General features: G+C 35.4%; 2 protein-coding genes across 5 annotated transcripts; both read left to right on the top strand.

Annotated features, from left to right (window-relative positions):
* The first annotated feature begins 210 nt into the window (after nt 1–210).
* LOC113304277 (polyadenylate-binding protein-interacting protein 12-like) lies at nt 211–7307 on the top strand. Of its 3 annotated transcripts, none has more exons than XM_026553352.1 (12): nt 211–522; nt 623–1171; nt 1291–1398; nt 1512–1556; nt 1652–1724; nt 1813–1925; nt 2069–2128; nt 2210–2257; nt 2347–2415; nt 6501–6562; nt 6671–6738; nt 6905–7307. In XM_026553352.1, the coding sequence occupies exons 2-11, from the start codon at nt 707–709 to the stop codon at nt 6723–6725; spliced, it is 1098 nt and encodes a 365-aa protein (XP_026409137.1). In that variant the 5' UTR covers nt 211–522; nt 623–706; the 3' UTR covers nt 6726–6738; nt 6905–7307. The 3 variants fall into 3 exon arrangements, with proteins under 3 accessions (XP_026409137.1, XP_026409136.1, XP_026409135.1); XM_026553351.1 differs by having other exon boundaries at nt 212–522; nt 609–1171; nt 1288–1398; XM_026553350.1 differs by having other exon boundaries at nt 213–522; nt 1288–1398.
* Nucleotides 7308–8172: 865 nt separating this feature from the next.
* LOC113304278 (short-chain dehydrogenase TIC 32, chloroplastic-like) lies at nt 8173–11313 on the top strand. 2 transcript variants are annotated; one of them, XM_026553354.1, is made up of 8 exons: nt 8173–8526; nt 9055–9286; nt 9424–9503; nt 9735–9888; nt 10070–10148; nt 10243–10327; nt 10686–10747; nt 10867–11313. In XM_026553354.1, the coding sequence occupies exons 1-8, from the start codon at nt 8421–8423 to the stop codon at nt 11023–11025; spliced, it is 957 nt and encodes a 318-aa protein (XP_026409139.1). In that variant the 5' UTR covers nt 8173–8420; the 3' UTR covers nt 11026–11313. The 2 variants fall into 2 exon arrangements, with proteins under 2 accessions (XP_026409139.1, XP_026409140.1); XM_026553355.1 differs by having other exon boundaries at nt 10076–10148.
* The last annotated feature ends 3318 nt before the right edge of the window (nt 11314–14631 follow it).

The raw sequence follows: 14631 nt of genomic DNA on the forward strand, positions 1-14631 counted from the left end.
TACCATAGCGAGCCATAAAATTGCCACAACCACCGATCCATGCATCAAACCATCATTGTGTTGGTAAAAAGAGGTGTGCTACAGGCCTAGAAGATTTTTATAGAATGGCGTAATAGTTTATAAATGGTGAGGTCATTTCATTTATATTATAACCTCGAAGGACTAAATTAAAAGATAAAATGTCCATTTTTATTATGATGTCATTTCTTCAAGAAACGGACGATCCGAAGAAGAACTTCCCCTACTAAAACACAACAACTTTACAGAAGAACAGAACAGAAGACACTTTCTTCTACCACTCTCTCTCTTCCTCTCTGTCTGTAGATTTTAATAAAATAAAAAAATAATTTAATAAAACAAAAAGAAGAAGAGAAATCTCTTCTCTTCTTTTCTTTTTTTCTGGGTTTTTGATTCTTCTTGTTGATCTTCTGTTTGAGAGATTTTGGCAAGTGTATGATTTTAATGGACTGATGATTATATGAAGAAGAAGATTTAGATAATAATAAAGAGTTTAATAATAAGGTACGATTTTTTTTTCAGTATATTTAATTTATTTTTTACTCTTTTTTAGGGAAATTGAGTATTGACCGTTGAAAATTGATTAAAAGATTTGATTTTGCAGACTGATTTTGGAAGAGGAGGTGAAATCAGAAGTGGGTTTTGTTTGAATTTGTGAAATTTTTCTGGCTGGGTTTGATTGATCATCATGGCGGTTGTTGAAAATGAATTGGGGGTTGTTAATAATGGTTCAGCAGCAAATAGGACACAGACACCACAAGATTCATCAAACGATCTTGCTGATCAAAACAACAATTCAGGGATTCGGATGGTGGATCCTAATCCTAATTTTCACTTGAAAGTTCAGCAATTTCAGCAGCAGCAGCAGACTGGTGATGCTCACATTAGCAACAACAACCATATATCTCAGATTCATCATCAAGGAGACGATAACAATAATAATATGACTAATGGAAATAGTGAAGAAGGGTTTAAAAGGGATATGAGAGATTTAGAGGAACTTCTCTCTAAATTGAATCCTATGGCTGAGGAATTTGTTCCTCCTTCACTGTCTAACAATGGATCAGTAGTAGGTGCTGGTTTTTACCTTAACAATTTTGCCATGCATAGTAACAATGGCAATGGCAATGGAAATGGAAATATTAACAGAAGGGTATGCTTGAATTTTCTGAATTTTGTCCCGATTTTTATTTGTTTCATTTAAATTGCAGTTATTGTTTTCCCGTTTCTTATGTCTTTTATTTTCTTTTGGCAACTTTTTATGTATAGAAGAAGAATAATTATAGCCAGGGAAGGCGCAGGATGAATAGTCGAACAAGTATGGCGCAACGAGAAGATATAATTAGGCGCACTGTATATGTATCTGACATTGATCACCAGGTAAATGTGATTACATTTGGTTCCCAAGTTTGTATCTTCTGGTATCTTTACTTATATATTGAACTAAATGTATTCAACTAAATTTGGTTAATTTGGTTCTTTGTACTACTCAGGTTACTGAAGAACAGCTTGCTGCTCTCTTTATCAACTGTGGACAGGTAACCTTGTAGTCCTTTAAGGTCATTTTGAAGTGTTTGTTGTGTTGGGAGTTTAGATTAATTCCTTTGAATAATTTTTATTTTGTGTTTTAAAGGTTGTGGACTGTCGCATCTGTGGTGATCCCCACTCCGTTCTTCGCTTCGCTTTTATTGAGTTCACTGACCAGGGTAAATTTCACTATCTTAATTAATGAGTATTTTACTGATAGAAATAATAATGGATATCCGTTTTTAAGATTTTTCTTGTCCAATTTAGATGGTGCAAGAGCTGCATTGAGTTTGGCCGGGACCATGCTTGGTTATTACCCAGTAAGGGTTCTGCCTTCCAAAACTGCAATTGCGCCGGTTAACCCAACATTTTTGCCGAGGGTAAGAACTAAGGAATCTGTATCTTTTTGTATGGTACTGATTGATTCATCACTTCCATTTGAATCTGGATATCCAGAAATTAGTACAAGAGTTGTTGATATTCGTAACATTTTGATAATGCTGAACCTGTTGTTATTGGTCAGTCTGAAGATGAGCGGGAGATGTGTGCGAGAACCATCTATTGCACAAATATCGATAAAAAGGTAGTTTGAGTTTCTTTAGTAAATTTGTTTTGGTTCAGGTTTCTCAAGCGGATGTTAAACAGTTTCTCGGTTGTACTTTAGGTTTCTCAAGCGGATGTAAAACACTTTTTTGAATCCATCTGTGGAGAGGTTGGTGATTGCTACTCTTATAATTCCATGAGACTTTCACTCGATGTTTGGCACACAGAAAGAGCTGATTGGAGATATCTTTTGTGTAGGTTTATCGTTTGAGACTTCTCGGAGACTATCACCATTCTACTCGCATCGCTTTTGTCGAGTTCATAATGGTAATTTCCTATATATTCTTTTTTTTTAACTGGCAAAGGTGTTATATTCTTGTTAGTTTATCTTATATCTGATGATTTGAAGAGGAAAAATCTGATTCCAGATCTATGTAAGGGACTACAGGGAACTAGTATTCGCTGGAAAAAAAAAACCTTAGCAAATTTAAGGTTTCAATTAGACACGCAAAATAGCTTTAGGAATCATTTTCTTGCTTCTGTTATACCCTTGAATTTATGTTCCAGGATGGAACAAGAGTAGCCGAAGTAGGTATAGATGTTCACTTTCGAGAACTTAATAATAGGAATTTTTAAGCATCTTAGGGTGTACAAACAAAGGTTAAAAAACCTGAAGATGGTTCATTGTTGGAATTCTTGTTTGACCGACGGAGCATGAAATCATTCAACATGATCTATTACACTTCTATCACATTATTCTCTGTGATAGCCGCTTTGGAATTGGTTTGAAGGTAGATACACGTAGAAATTCCGAGGAATAGCTATTATCAGTTGATCTGAATGCTGGTATTTATATCCGAACTTCGTTAAAAAGAGTTGCTTGTACAGTTAAGTTTATAATGAAATTAATAAGATAAATAGGCAAAACTGGTAGGTTTTATTTTTGAAGTATGGCGTTCAGGTACATAAGATAGTTACTCCAAAGTCGAGCTACTATAAGCTTAATGTTGAGCTTGATTATTATCCTAATTAATCACTTAGTTTTTTTTTTTTTTTGAAAGCATTAGTCACTTGGTATGAACTACTATAAGTTATATATTTACAAGAAATTTATATTAGGAAACAAGATATTTTCTCTATCCTTACTTCTATAAGAACCTTTATCTTTTGTAAAAAGATATTTTCTTATCTTCAATAAGGAGGTTTATTTTCGGTAATAAAAATAGAGACACTCTAGTAACTCTCTCCACTGATCCTTAGATTTTCTTAGCAAAAATAGAGATATTTCCCTACAATACAACTACAGCTATATCTGTGAGATCGTGATACATAGAAATATCAACGGAGTTTGTATTTCTAATGTCTTTTTTTATTGATCATACACATGTGTATGTATTTTGCTAAGTTTCTTATCCGTGTCCCCTTTTTCTAGTTTTTTAAGTTGTCGTGTCAAAGTACTGTACTGGACACATGACACCGACACCTCGTCAGTGTCTGTTGTAACACAGGTTTTGACTAGATTTACATTTTTTGAAGGCGGAATATGTTGGTAATTAGGAATCTAGAATAGGAAGTATCAACCGAGTCACTGACATTAATTTTTGTTACCGCTTCTACTGTAGTTCTACATCATTAAGTGAGAACTTCTAAGTTGTTTTCTGTGTCAAGAAAACATTGTGAAGGATCAATTATTTTTCATATTGGTTGGTTACTTGGTAAGCGGTCTGTGATCCCTGAACTTACAAAATTAACTCAACCATATACTTGGTTGCCAATTAAAGGAGCTACAAAAACATTTTAAGTCTGCAAGTGCTGTATTGACTGAACTTAAGAAGAAAAGTGTTTATTAAGCTAGCACGTTTTAATAGGAAGCTTTAGTCAAAGCTTAGTAGTGATTGGATTTTCCTAGTCAATGCGATGAATAGGTTAGATGTCACAATACAATACAATTAAAATAAAATAATCTTCAGAAAGAAACTTCTGGAAAGGTCTGAATTATGAAGTTTCAAGCAAAACACAAGAAATTGTTGGATTTCCGAGTCATTTTCCACGAATAGGTTATGTTCTATAGGTCATCCAGTACTTAAAAATTTGATTGGTCATAAGAAAGAGGAGTTTTTGTATGAATTATCTGAATTATATAGTATTATATAGTAATCTGTTCATTAGCGAGAGAAAACAAGTATTTTGAGTCTACCCGATGGCAAATTAAGAAAAGTGATTGGGGTAATTTGTTCATGTAACACTGATGGCACTTGAGTAAACTGGTGAAACATGTAGAATTAATGGAAGGTAATGAGGAGGTAGTCTAGTGTGACGAGGTGGTTTGAATAGTTAAAAATTGACTTGAGGAAACTTTCTTTAGTATCCGTTTGCAACTAGTAGAACTTAGTATGATTATTTGCTAGGTGATTAGCTAGAACAATGTAGTCTGTACTGTCTGTAAGATTATAACGGTAATCCTTCATGATATAGAACTTTGAGCTCATGCTTATAATTTTGGTAATTTACTTGAGTTTGATTTCTTTAGTTAACTTCGAGCTCGTGCTTATAATTTTGGTAACTTTGAACTTTGAGCTGATGTGTTAGCGAAGAGGGCTAAATTTCTTTAGTTAGATTTTGATGTTTGAAATTTGTTGCAAATCTAACTGTAGCGAAGTTCACAGAGAAGAATAAATCCACTAAATTCCTAATGTATCCCTGCTACACTATTTAGAGCATCAATGGGTTCCTAACTTCAAGAGATGACACCAGCTTTATAGAGCAATTCAATATTAGGGGAGCAAGTCAGTATTAACGAACAGGTCACCATTGATATATACGTTTTGGACTTTAGTATATAGACCAACTTTGTTAGGTACAATATGTCGAATTCGGAAACTACTATAAATGTATATTTTGGCCAAGGGACCATATATTTGCAATCAGCTTTTTACATGTTCAAACCTGCGAAAGCTATGTATTGATAATGCATTGGTGGATTTGATGTGAGGATGGACCTTATCCAGTAGTACAGATACATAAATTATTTTTGGAAGTAGAAAGTTGATTGAGAATTTGAGATTTAAGCCTACTCTGTAACAGTTAGGTTATGTTGAATCTGCAACAACCTTTAGGAGAGAAACAGGTAAAGATATCACTAGCCAGATATTTTCTATGACTGAATCTAGCAATCGATTGGTAAGAGTGTTAGAGGCAAGGGAATCATTATCTCTAATGTTAGAAAACTAATTAATGATTTCCCAATTCCATCGGTTTGTTTTCTAGCATTAGAGATGCTGATTCCTTCGCTCTAGCACTCTTATCGATTGCTAGATTCAGCATATAAGATATCTGACTAGTGATATTTTCTAGATGCTTCTCAGTACCTTTGTTCTTCTTAGCCACCAAATGAGTTTTAGTACCAGCGGCTCTGAATACCAACTGATAAGAACCTTGCTATGGTTCTTACTGAGGAGACGCAGCTGGACCAAAATAAGAGTAAAATTGAAATAACTTTTTTAATAACAAAACAAATACCCTTAGTTAGATTATGTTGAATCTGCACTGTCTTCCTTTTTTAACTCTTTCTAAAAGTCAAATATCCGGAACAAAAAGGCAATGATGTTGTGCCTTGTATATAAATAAGCATGATACATCAGCCTAATTTTTCATGCAAGTTACGTTATATATGATGCGATTAGCTGGTTCACTGGTGTGGGGATTCTCGGTTCTTCATTAGTGGCGGTGTGGTGTTAAAGTTTGAACGTCAAGCTATATTTGATAGGGAGTATGCATAAACATATCTTTGGGGAAAGAAGGAAAGACTTGCCATGGAGTTTCTTTAAGAATATTACCAAGCTGAGGAATTCAATTATGGGATAACTGACATTTCTAGTATACTTCCATTTCCAGTCACTGTGAAAAGTTGAGATAAACCGTGTAAGTGCGATTAGAACGGAAGTATGTTAGAGAAGTTGGTTAGCCAAATTTGAATTCCTCTGCATGGCAAATGTTATTTATCAACATGTTTATTTGGTTACTAAACCAGAAGACATGATTGTTGGACCTGGCATTATTGAGTTATAAAGCATTTCGGCTATGTTGCCTAAGTTCTATGCTTCTATAATTCTTAATGTTTTGTGTGCTTGTTTATTTATTTATTGACCTCATAAAGCTTTGAACAAGTTGATGAAATGTGTCAAAAAGTAAAAAACACTACTTCTAGTAGAAAAATCCCCTGATATCTTTCCTGTTTGAACCTTCTTATTGTATCTATATTAGCAGTCAATTTATCTTTATAGTAAAAAAGTTCCCATCATGTTAAATGTATGATTCTAGTTCTCATTTATTTCCTGTTCATGATATCTGCATTGGCGTTTAATAGTTCTCAGTTTTTTGTTTCGTTATACTTAATGTTACTATTATTACAGGCTGAAAGTGCAATTGCTGCTCTGAACTGTAGTGGTGTGGTGCTGGGTTCCTTACCAATTAGGTATGTTTTCAGCATTTGTTCTTTTTGGCTTTGTAAGTAGAAGGTTCCTAGGTTGAGGCCTGGTTGTTGCAATTTGTTTCTGATCATTCAATGAATTGCTGAATCCAGAGTAAGCCCTTCAAAGACGCCAGTTTGCCCACGTTCACCTCGTCAAATGCACTGAGGAGTTCTAGCAGGTCTTGCAAATTGAGATTTATATTATACTCCGTATTTATTTTTTTATTTAAGCATGACTTGCACCCTACCATATTTTACCATCGTAATCCAGAATTTTATCAAGAGTTCCATTTTTGTTACTTGGTGGTTTTCTGAAATGATTGCACATGTTTATCTGTTTTCCAGGACGATCAAGCTGAAGAAGCCAGAATCTAAATATACGGTCCTGCATTCCAGTCGTGGCTGCAGGTCTCCTAGATTATGTTACCGCTTTATGTATCTACTACTCTTTATGTATCTACTACTCAAGATACAGACATTTAAAGATACCTCTGGTCGGTTTTCATTTTTAGTTCTTCTATTTCTCTTGTTACCTCCCCCTTTTTTTTGTTGCATATTTATCCTGCAATCTTTTGTTTTATCCAGGATTAAGGACATATATGCTTTGTTAATTTCTAGTATGTAGAGTTGGAATGGAACTTGGAGGCTTTAAAAGAGTTAATAATGTTTCCTTAACTGCAGCAATTTGTCTTGCGGAAGATGTACTGAAAGTTTATATACGATAGACTGGTTTCTGTCTGTTTTACTATTCAGAGTATCTTCTTATTTGGCGTAATTTGTGTGTGCATACATGGATGGGTCAGTCGTCTAATTGATTTTAAGTGGTCTCTGTGTTGTTGTGGTTTTCAGATGGGTTGGCAATTTTTTTCAGTGTCACAATCTTGTTGGACATAACACATTCTTTCGCATTAGTGGAGACGATTTTCAGTCTGCTATTTCCTTTTCTTTCTTCCTCCAGAGTAAAATACCCAGGCTTACAGAACTCGGGTGCATGGCTGGTGGATTGTTCAGTTGCTCCGTATGTCTGCATACAGGGTCTTAGGTCTTGGCACGTTGAAATATAGGACTGTTTGTTGTTTCATGACTTAGGTAGGGGACCGAATCCAACCCATGACAGGAGTTAAAAGGTATGTAGACTTGTAAATGTAGTTGTATGGGTTTGTTCAATGTAGTCAGGATTGGATTTGTCATCAAGTCATTGCAGCAAGTGTATGATGCAGTGTCTGAATTATCACTTGGCCAGAGTTATGGTCCTTATGGGGTGGAAGGTGTAAAGTATATTCTTTTATCAGGACCTGAAAGTGGAGGATAATTTCCCGAGAGCATTATTCAAATAACTTATAATCTAGTAACATCACAATCAAAAAAAACGGTAACAAATCTGTAACAAATCAACCAAAAAAACGGTAACAAATCTGTAACAAATCCAAAGATGCATGAAATAAAATGGTTGTCTTTTTTTATTATGTTATTGCAAATGCTCATCTGGCAAATGATATCCATCTAAATATTTTTTATTTGCTTTCAAATTAAGATAATAATTTTTTTATTTTCATTTTTAATAATAAACGTGTAAAAGAGTTTCTTTTTGTTGGAAAAGTATAATAAAAGATTCGAACAAAGGGCACTGGTAATGATAAGCTATCCACCACCACCTTTACCTATCCACCCATCCTTTGATATTACCAACATTTATCAGCCGGTGCCGGCCGTTCGTGGAATCATAAATACAGAGAGCAGGCTGGACAAAGTCCGAACCGCTAGTTATAAAATCCATAAGCCACTGTATTTCAAATCCTAAGCAGTTTGTTAAACTGAGACCCAGAGGGAGCAGAATTTGAAGAGAATTCATCAGAGAAAGATGGTGTTGTTTAGTAGAAAAGGAGCATCTGGGTTCTCAGCTTGTAATACAGCTGAAGAAGTGACTCAGGGTATTGATGGCTCTGGTCTTACTGCTATTATTACTGGTAATAACCATCTATCAATTCTCTGAAAATTTGCTTAAGACAGAACTAATTTCTGTTTTTTTAGATGTGAGTTATCTTTATTTTGTTCTGCTTATGCTGAAATTAGGTTTTATTTGGTTCGTTGAGTTGATGCGATTTTGGGTTTAGTTATAAGTTCTTAGGAAACAAGGATTTTGCCCTTGTAATTGAATTGAAGTATGCCCTTAGAGTATTAGCCTGAAATCATCTTTGTACGTTATGGTGGAGCCCCTTACTGGCCAATTACTAGGTCTATGTGGGATCTCATCCCTTGATTGCTTGTTGGTCTCTCTTGCCGGCTTCAGTAACCTACCTGAATAGCCTTGTTGTATTCTATTTATTAGAACTTACTAGGGTTCATTTCTTAGTACTAGATTGAACCCACCATTTGGTTACTTTATTGAGTTTCTGTCTGGGATAATAATTTTGTGAATGATGTCATCACTTAGTACCTCAACAATGTGATTGCATTTTCATATGTAAACTCAATACTTATCATTGTGATGGCAGGATCATCAAATGGTATTGGTGCTGAGACCGCACGTGTTCTTGCAATGCGAGGAGTTCAAATTGTCATGGCAGTGAGGAATACGGCCGCGGGTACGGCTGTAAAAGAAACGATATTGAAGGAAACACCATCTGCTACAATTGAAGTGTTGGAGTTAGATCTTAGTTCCATGGCATCAGTGAGAAAATTTGCCGGAGAGTTTGAGTCATTGGGTCTTCCGCTGAACATCCTTATGTGAGAATCTAAAGAATTTGAGAAATTTATTATCAACTATTCTTCAACAGTTTCATTTTCACATCTGTGAACGCAAAGCTCTTTTGGGCGTGATTTACGACTTAAGCGTAAAATTCATTTTGTCCACTTTGTCGCAGTAATAATGCAGGAGTTATGGCACTGCCTTACAAGCTCTCTCCAGACAAAATAGAGCTTCAGTTCGCAACAAATCATCTAGGTACTGTAAGCTGCATAACTGGTCTTCATTAAATTCTGCCTGTAAATATAGAGATGATTTGACCAGAGAAAAATTTATCATAGAGATTGATAGGGTACTGGTACACTTCGTACTTGAGTTTTGCATTATATTGGCTGGGCCATCTTATCTACTTCCTTTTCCCCCAACTTAATTGGAGTAGGAGGAGGGGTACTTGCTGATGTTTCAATTTTAATTTCAATTGTCTTGCAGGTCATTTTCTTTTGACAGATCTTTTGTTGGGGACCATGAAAAGGACTGCATCTCAAAGTAACATTGAAGGAAGAATTGTGAACGTTTCTTCTGAAGCTCACAAGTTTCCCTACAAAGAAGGGATTCGCTTTGATAAACTCAATGATGAAGAAGGGTTCGTAACTTCGTGATAAAGAGATTTTGATACTCTCTTCCAACATGATACAGTTTTTCACTTTTTCTTGAAATGATTTGAGTTTATAATAGCTTGTGATTGTTGCATCAGAGGGTTCTTGATTGTGACAAGACTTTAAAATATAACAAGTTGAATCCTAGTAACGCTCTCTAATTTGCAGTTACAGTAGCTTCGGGGCTTATGGACAATCAAAGCTTGCAAATATTTTGCATGCTAATGAGCTCACTAGACGCCTTAAGGTACTATTATCCTCCACTGTTTCTTGTATTATCATGCTATTACCAGTGGAATATACAATGACTTGGAAGTTTGTTCCGTTTGTTTGATGGACAGGAAGAAGGGGTGGATATAACAGCAAATTCACTTCATCCAGGAGCAATCGTGACAAATCTTTGGCATAATAGCACCTATTTTGGCGGTAAATTTACTGTCCATGGATTCTATTTGAACATCTCTTTTGTGAAGATAATTCCCTACATTTAGGAAGAGTTAAAAGAATAATCCAGGCCCATCTTTGTCGTACAACAACAACCAAGCCTTTAATGCCAAACAAGTTAGGGTAGGCTAGAAATGAAACCCATGTCGAAATCTTTGGGTTTCATTTCATCCCATAGACTTCTTGTACCAAATGAAAATTGGGAGTTTTCTTTACCTTACCCGAATAGAACTTTAATATGTTGAGTTAGCACTGCAAGATCTCTCTCTGTGTGTGTGTGTATTCTGACTTGAGGTTTCGGGCTTTTGTACTAATGATATGGATACACACTCTTTGGTAGGTTGGGTTTCTAAATATGTTGTTGCTCCGGCTGGGAAGTTTCTGGGGAAAAATGTTCCGCAGGTATGTTTATTAATTAATCGCGTAGAAGATGTTTCCTTTCATGTTCTCAGATTTCAGACATGACCAGTTCTGCTAATACTAGTTACGTAATAACTAATCTTTGGTCATCGTTTTTCCAGGGGGCATCGACGACATGCTACGTTGCATTACATCCGAGCAACAAAAGTGTAAGCGGAGAGTACTTCATGGACAACAACATTTCAAAAGCAACCCCGCAAGCTAAAGATCCAGAACTAGCAAAGAAACTTAGGGATTTCTCCATGAATTTGATCAGTTGAGGAGCTCCTGCTCTTTGTCGTAATGATGGTTTAAACTGCACTATATTTCATTATAGTACTCCCAGCCGGAGCAACAACATATTATGAAAAATGTTCCGCAGGAAGTAGTAAGGAACAGAAATTTCTTTGGGACATAAACGCTCTTGTAATTTCTTACCTTTTTTTCACTGTATATGAAAAGTTTGAGATTGGGAATTGCTGTGTCATTACTGAAAACTTCAGTTTTTACTGCCATATCCTAAGAACCTGCTAAAGCAGCAGAAACATTAATATAACACTGGCATTGCAGAAGAACTTACCAAGGTAGTGCTTCTGTCGTTGAATGCTGAATCTGAACTGCATTGATGGTAAGATTTTTTCCCCTCTGCCTCATAAAAACTGTGGATTTGTTACTGCTACATCATTCACCCCTTTCATTTTAAAACTCAGGGAATTAACTTTTTAAAGGGTACCAATGCGACGACCGCCATAACTTGGTTGACTGACTGGTAAAATCAGGTGGATATTATCGCATTTGGCCGAAAAACTGGCACTCCAATACAAGATTATGCACCTCATACCACGTTCATTTTTCGTCGTTTTTCTTTTGTGAATTATGGGGATTATAAGTTTGGAAGAAGCTAATTTTCAAGCTGCAACCAGAATTTATTTTACAGATAACATGAAACAATTTCGGTCCGTAAGGCAAATTCTAGATCATACTGGCAGTTTCTTTTAGCACAATGCAGATATTGGGACACTAGATTTAGGGTAAGTGTTAAGAGATTAATTATTTGTCAGCACCCTTATATATTTTAGGTTACTGCATGGTCGATATCGAAGAACCGTGTTGTTTATGCGATTCTAGTCTGTATCGACTTGTTATCCTTTCACTGTCATGAGAGGGAGGTACTCGCTGCTTTGTAAAACCGGCTTGACGCAATTCCGTCTACTTCAGTGACCCCCATACAAACCAACTCCCAACTTTCAACACAGTAACCACCTCAGTGCCCGGTGTAGGATCCAATATTTTTATGTTCAAATTATTGGAAGAATTATTATTAGTAACTTAGTTTTATAAAATTTCTTTGGTATAAAAAAATGTCCGGTGTAGGGCCAGTTGATTCTGGTTGGAATATTTCAAATTCTAAAACAAAATTGTAATTCAACATATTGATGGAATTTGAAGGAGAATTTAGAGAAAGAAAGATGGTGTTTTTCAATAGGAAGGGAGCATCTGGGTTTACATCTAGTAATACAGCGGAAGAAGTCACTCTGGCCTTACTGCCATTGTTACTGGTAATACGACTCTCTATCAAACATTTGATTACTTTAATTTTCATTTTGTGTATTCAGTTCTAATCATTGTGATTGCAGGATCATCAAATGGTGTTGGTGCTGAGACTGCACGTGTTCTTGCAATGCGTGGAGTTCAAATAGTCATGGCAGTCAGGACTATGGCAGCGGGTACGGCTGTAAAAGAAACAATATTAAAGGAAACACCATCTGCTAAAATTGAAGTAATAGCATCAGTCAGAAAATTTGCGGGAGAATTCAAGTCCTTGGGTTTTCCTCTGAACATCCTTATGTGAGAATCTAAAGAATTTTGATAAATTTACCTGTTATATATTCCTACTTATTAATGCAGGAGTTTCTACACTGCCCTACAAGCTCTCTCCAGAAAACATAGAGATTCAGTTTGCAACAAAATCATTTAGGCAAGCTCGTATTATCCACTTCCTTTCTCGTGGAATCACTTCGTATTATATACTAATGTTTCTCTATTTGAATTTTGTTGCAGGTCATTTTCTTTTGACAGATATTTTGTTGGAGACCATGAAAAGGTCTGCATCTCAAAGTAAAACTGAAGGGAGAATTGTCAATGTTTCTTCTGCATCTCATAAATTTACATACTCTCAAGGCATTCGCTTCGATAAACTCAATGATGAACCCCGGTTCATGACTTCGTGGTAAAGAGTTCTTCGGGGAATTTATCTGCTAATAGCTAGTGATTGTTGCATCTGGGGGTTCTTGATTTCATATGAGTTTTGTTTACTTGGGAAAAGACTTTAAACTATGCAAAAAAAGGTTGAATCGTAGTTTTTCCCTCCAATTTGCAGGTACCACAGCAGCTTGGCCTATGGACAATCAAAGCTTTCAAATATATTGCATGCTAGTGAGCTCGCTAGACGCCTTAAGGTAAAATGTTGAGCAATTCTACTAAGTGGAATACATAAAGATTATAAGTTTGTTCTGTCTAAACACGAAGATGGGGTAGATATAACAGCAAATTCACTTCATCCAGATATCAGGAATATGTCAAGTCAATGGTATTTGACTTATTAATCTGAGTCAAGTTAGCTTTCTGAGTCATTGTCTGATTACTACAATATATGTTTGTAATAAATATGTTTGTATATGGACAGTATTGTTAACTGGTGACTTTAATCTGTAATACAATAATTCTTCTTTCTCTTCAATCTTGATTTCTGAATCTAAGTTGTTGATAATCATGAGAGCATAATAATTCTCATGGTATCAGATAGGTAACGGTTCTTAGGGTTCTTTCACACAAGCTTATAACAATTTTATCAACATTTTTTCAAGTTTCAATTTGGGAAATATCGTTTTCAAGAGTTTTTCCATAAATCAAGTTTTTTTAGGGTTCCTGGAAGATTATATGGTAACAACAAGAACAACTTCTTACAGCAACAACGTTTCACATCAAGGTGCTCACACAAATCGTAATATTGGAAGTACTTCAAATTCAGATTTAGAATTTTTACAGAACCATCATCATCATACTACAATGTCTTCCGCTGGTAATGCTATTCCTTTTACAAATATATCAAATTTTGTTTCTATGAAACTAGATCATTCAAATTATCTTCTCTGGAAAGATCAATTTGAGGGTGTGTTATTTTCTTGTGATCTATATGGGTATGTTAGTGGTGATATTGTTGAACCACCTCAGAAAGTAACAATTGATGGAGTTGAAAATGTTAATCCAGAATGGGTTTCTTGGAGAAGGTTAGATAGGTTTGTCTCTACCTGTCTTAAAGCTACTTTTACACCTACTGTTAGTGGTGATGTTCTTGGATTATCCACTGCTAAAGATATTTGGGATTTTCTTGAGATGAGTTTTAGAACTCAGTTTGTTGCTAGAAAGGGTTTCCTAAGAAATCAATTGCATAGTATTAAAAAGGGTAATATGTCTATTGTTCAATATCTTCAGAAAGATAAGAGTATAGCAGATTCATTAGCTGCCATTGGTGAAAAAGTTATTGATGCAGATCTCGTGATGCTTGTTACGAATGGTTTAGGTAGTGAATATGATATTTTTGTTATCTCTTCACAAAGTAGAGAGACACCTTATACTTTTGGAGAAGTTAAAGCCAAGTTAATTCCTCATGAGCAATTCTTAGCAGAAAGACAACATCAAAGTGTCAATCTATATAACGATCAAACTGCAACAACAACCTTTTATGCAAGAAATGGCTCCAATGCTCATAATGGTAACAGAAGAAGTGGTGGAAATAATAGAAGTAATGGAAATAATGGCAGTGTGAGTTATAAGAACAGTCAATATCAACATGGGTTTACTTCTCACAATTCTGCTGGAAATTC

Source organism: Papaver somniferum, chromosome 8 (genome assembly GCF_003573695.1).
Source record: "Papaver somniferum cultivar HN1 chromosome 8, ASM357369v1, whole genome shotgun sequence".
Taxonomy (NCBI): Eukaryota; Viridiplantae; Streptophyta; class Magnoliopsida; order Ranunculales; family Papaveraceae; genus Papaver; species Papaver somniferum.

Coding starts and splice junctions, on each gene's coding strand:
- LOC113304277 (XM_026553351.1), top strand. CDS start 707: ATGGCGGTTGTTGAAAATGAATTGGGGGTTGTTAATAATGGTTCAGCA. Junction 1,725..1,812: donor TATTGAGTTCACTGACCAGG/GTAAATTTCACT, acceptor TGTCCAATTTAG/ATGGTGCAAGAGCTGCATTG. Junction 1,926..2,068: donor ACCCAACATTTTTGCCGAGG/GTAAGAACTAAG, acceptor GTTATTGGTCAG/TCTGAAGATGAGCGGGAGAT.
- LOC113304278 (XM_026553354.1), top strand. CDS start 8,421: ATGGTGTTGTTTAGTAGAAAAGGAGCATCTGGGTTCTCAGCTTGTAAT. Junction 9,889..10,069: donor AAACTCAATGATGAAGAAGG/GTTCGTAACTTC, acceptor TCTAATTTGCAG/TTACAGTAGCTTCGGGGCTT. Junction 10,149..10,242: donor AGCTCACTAGACGCCTTAAG/GTACTATTATCC, acceptor TTTGATGGACAG/GAAGAAGGGGTGGATATAAC.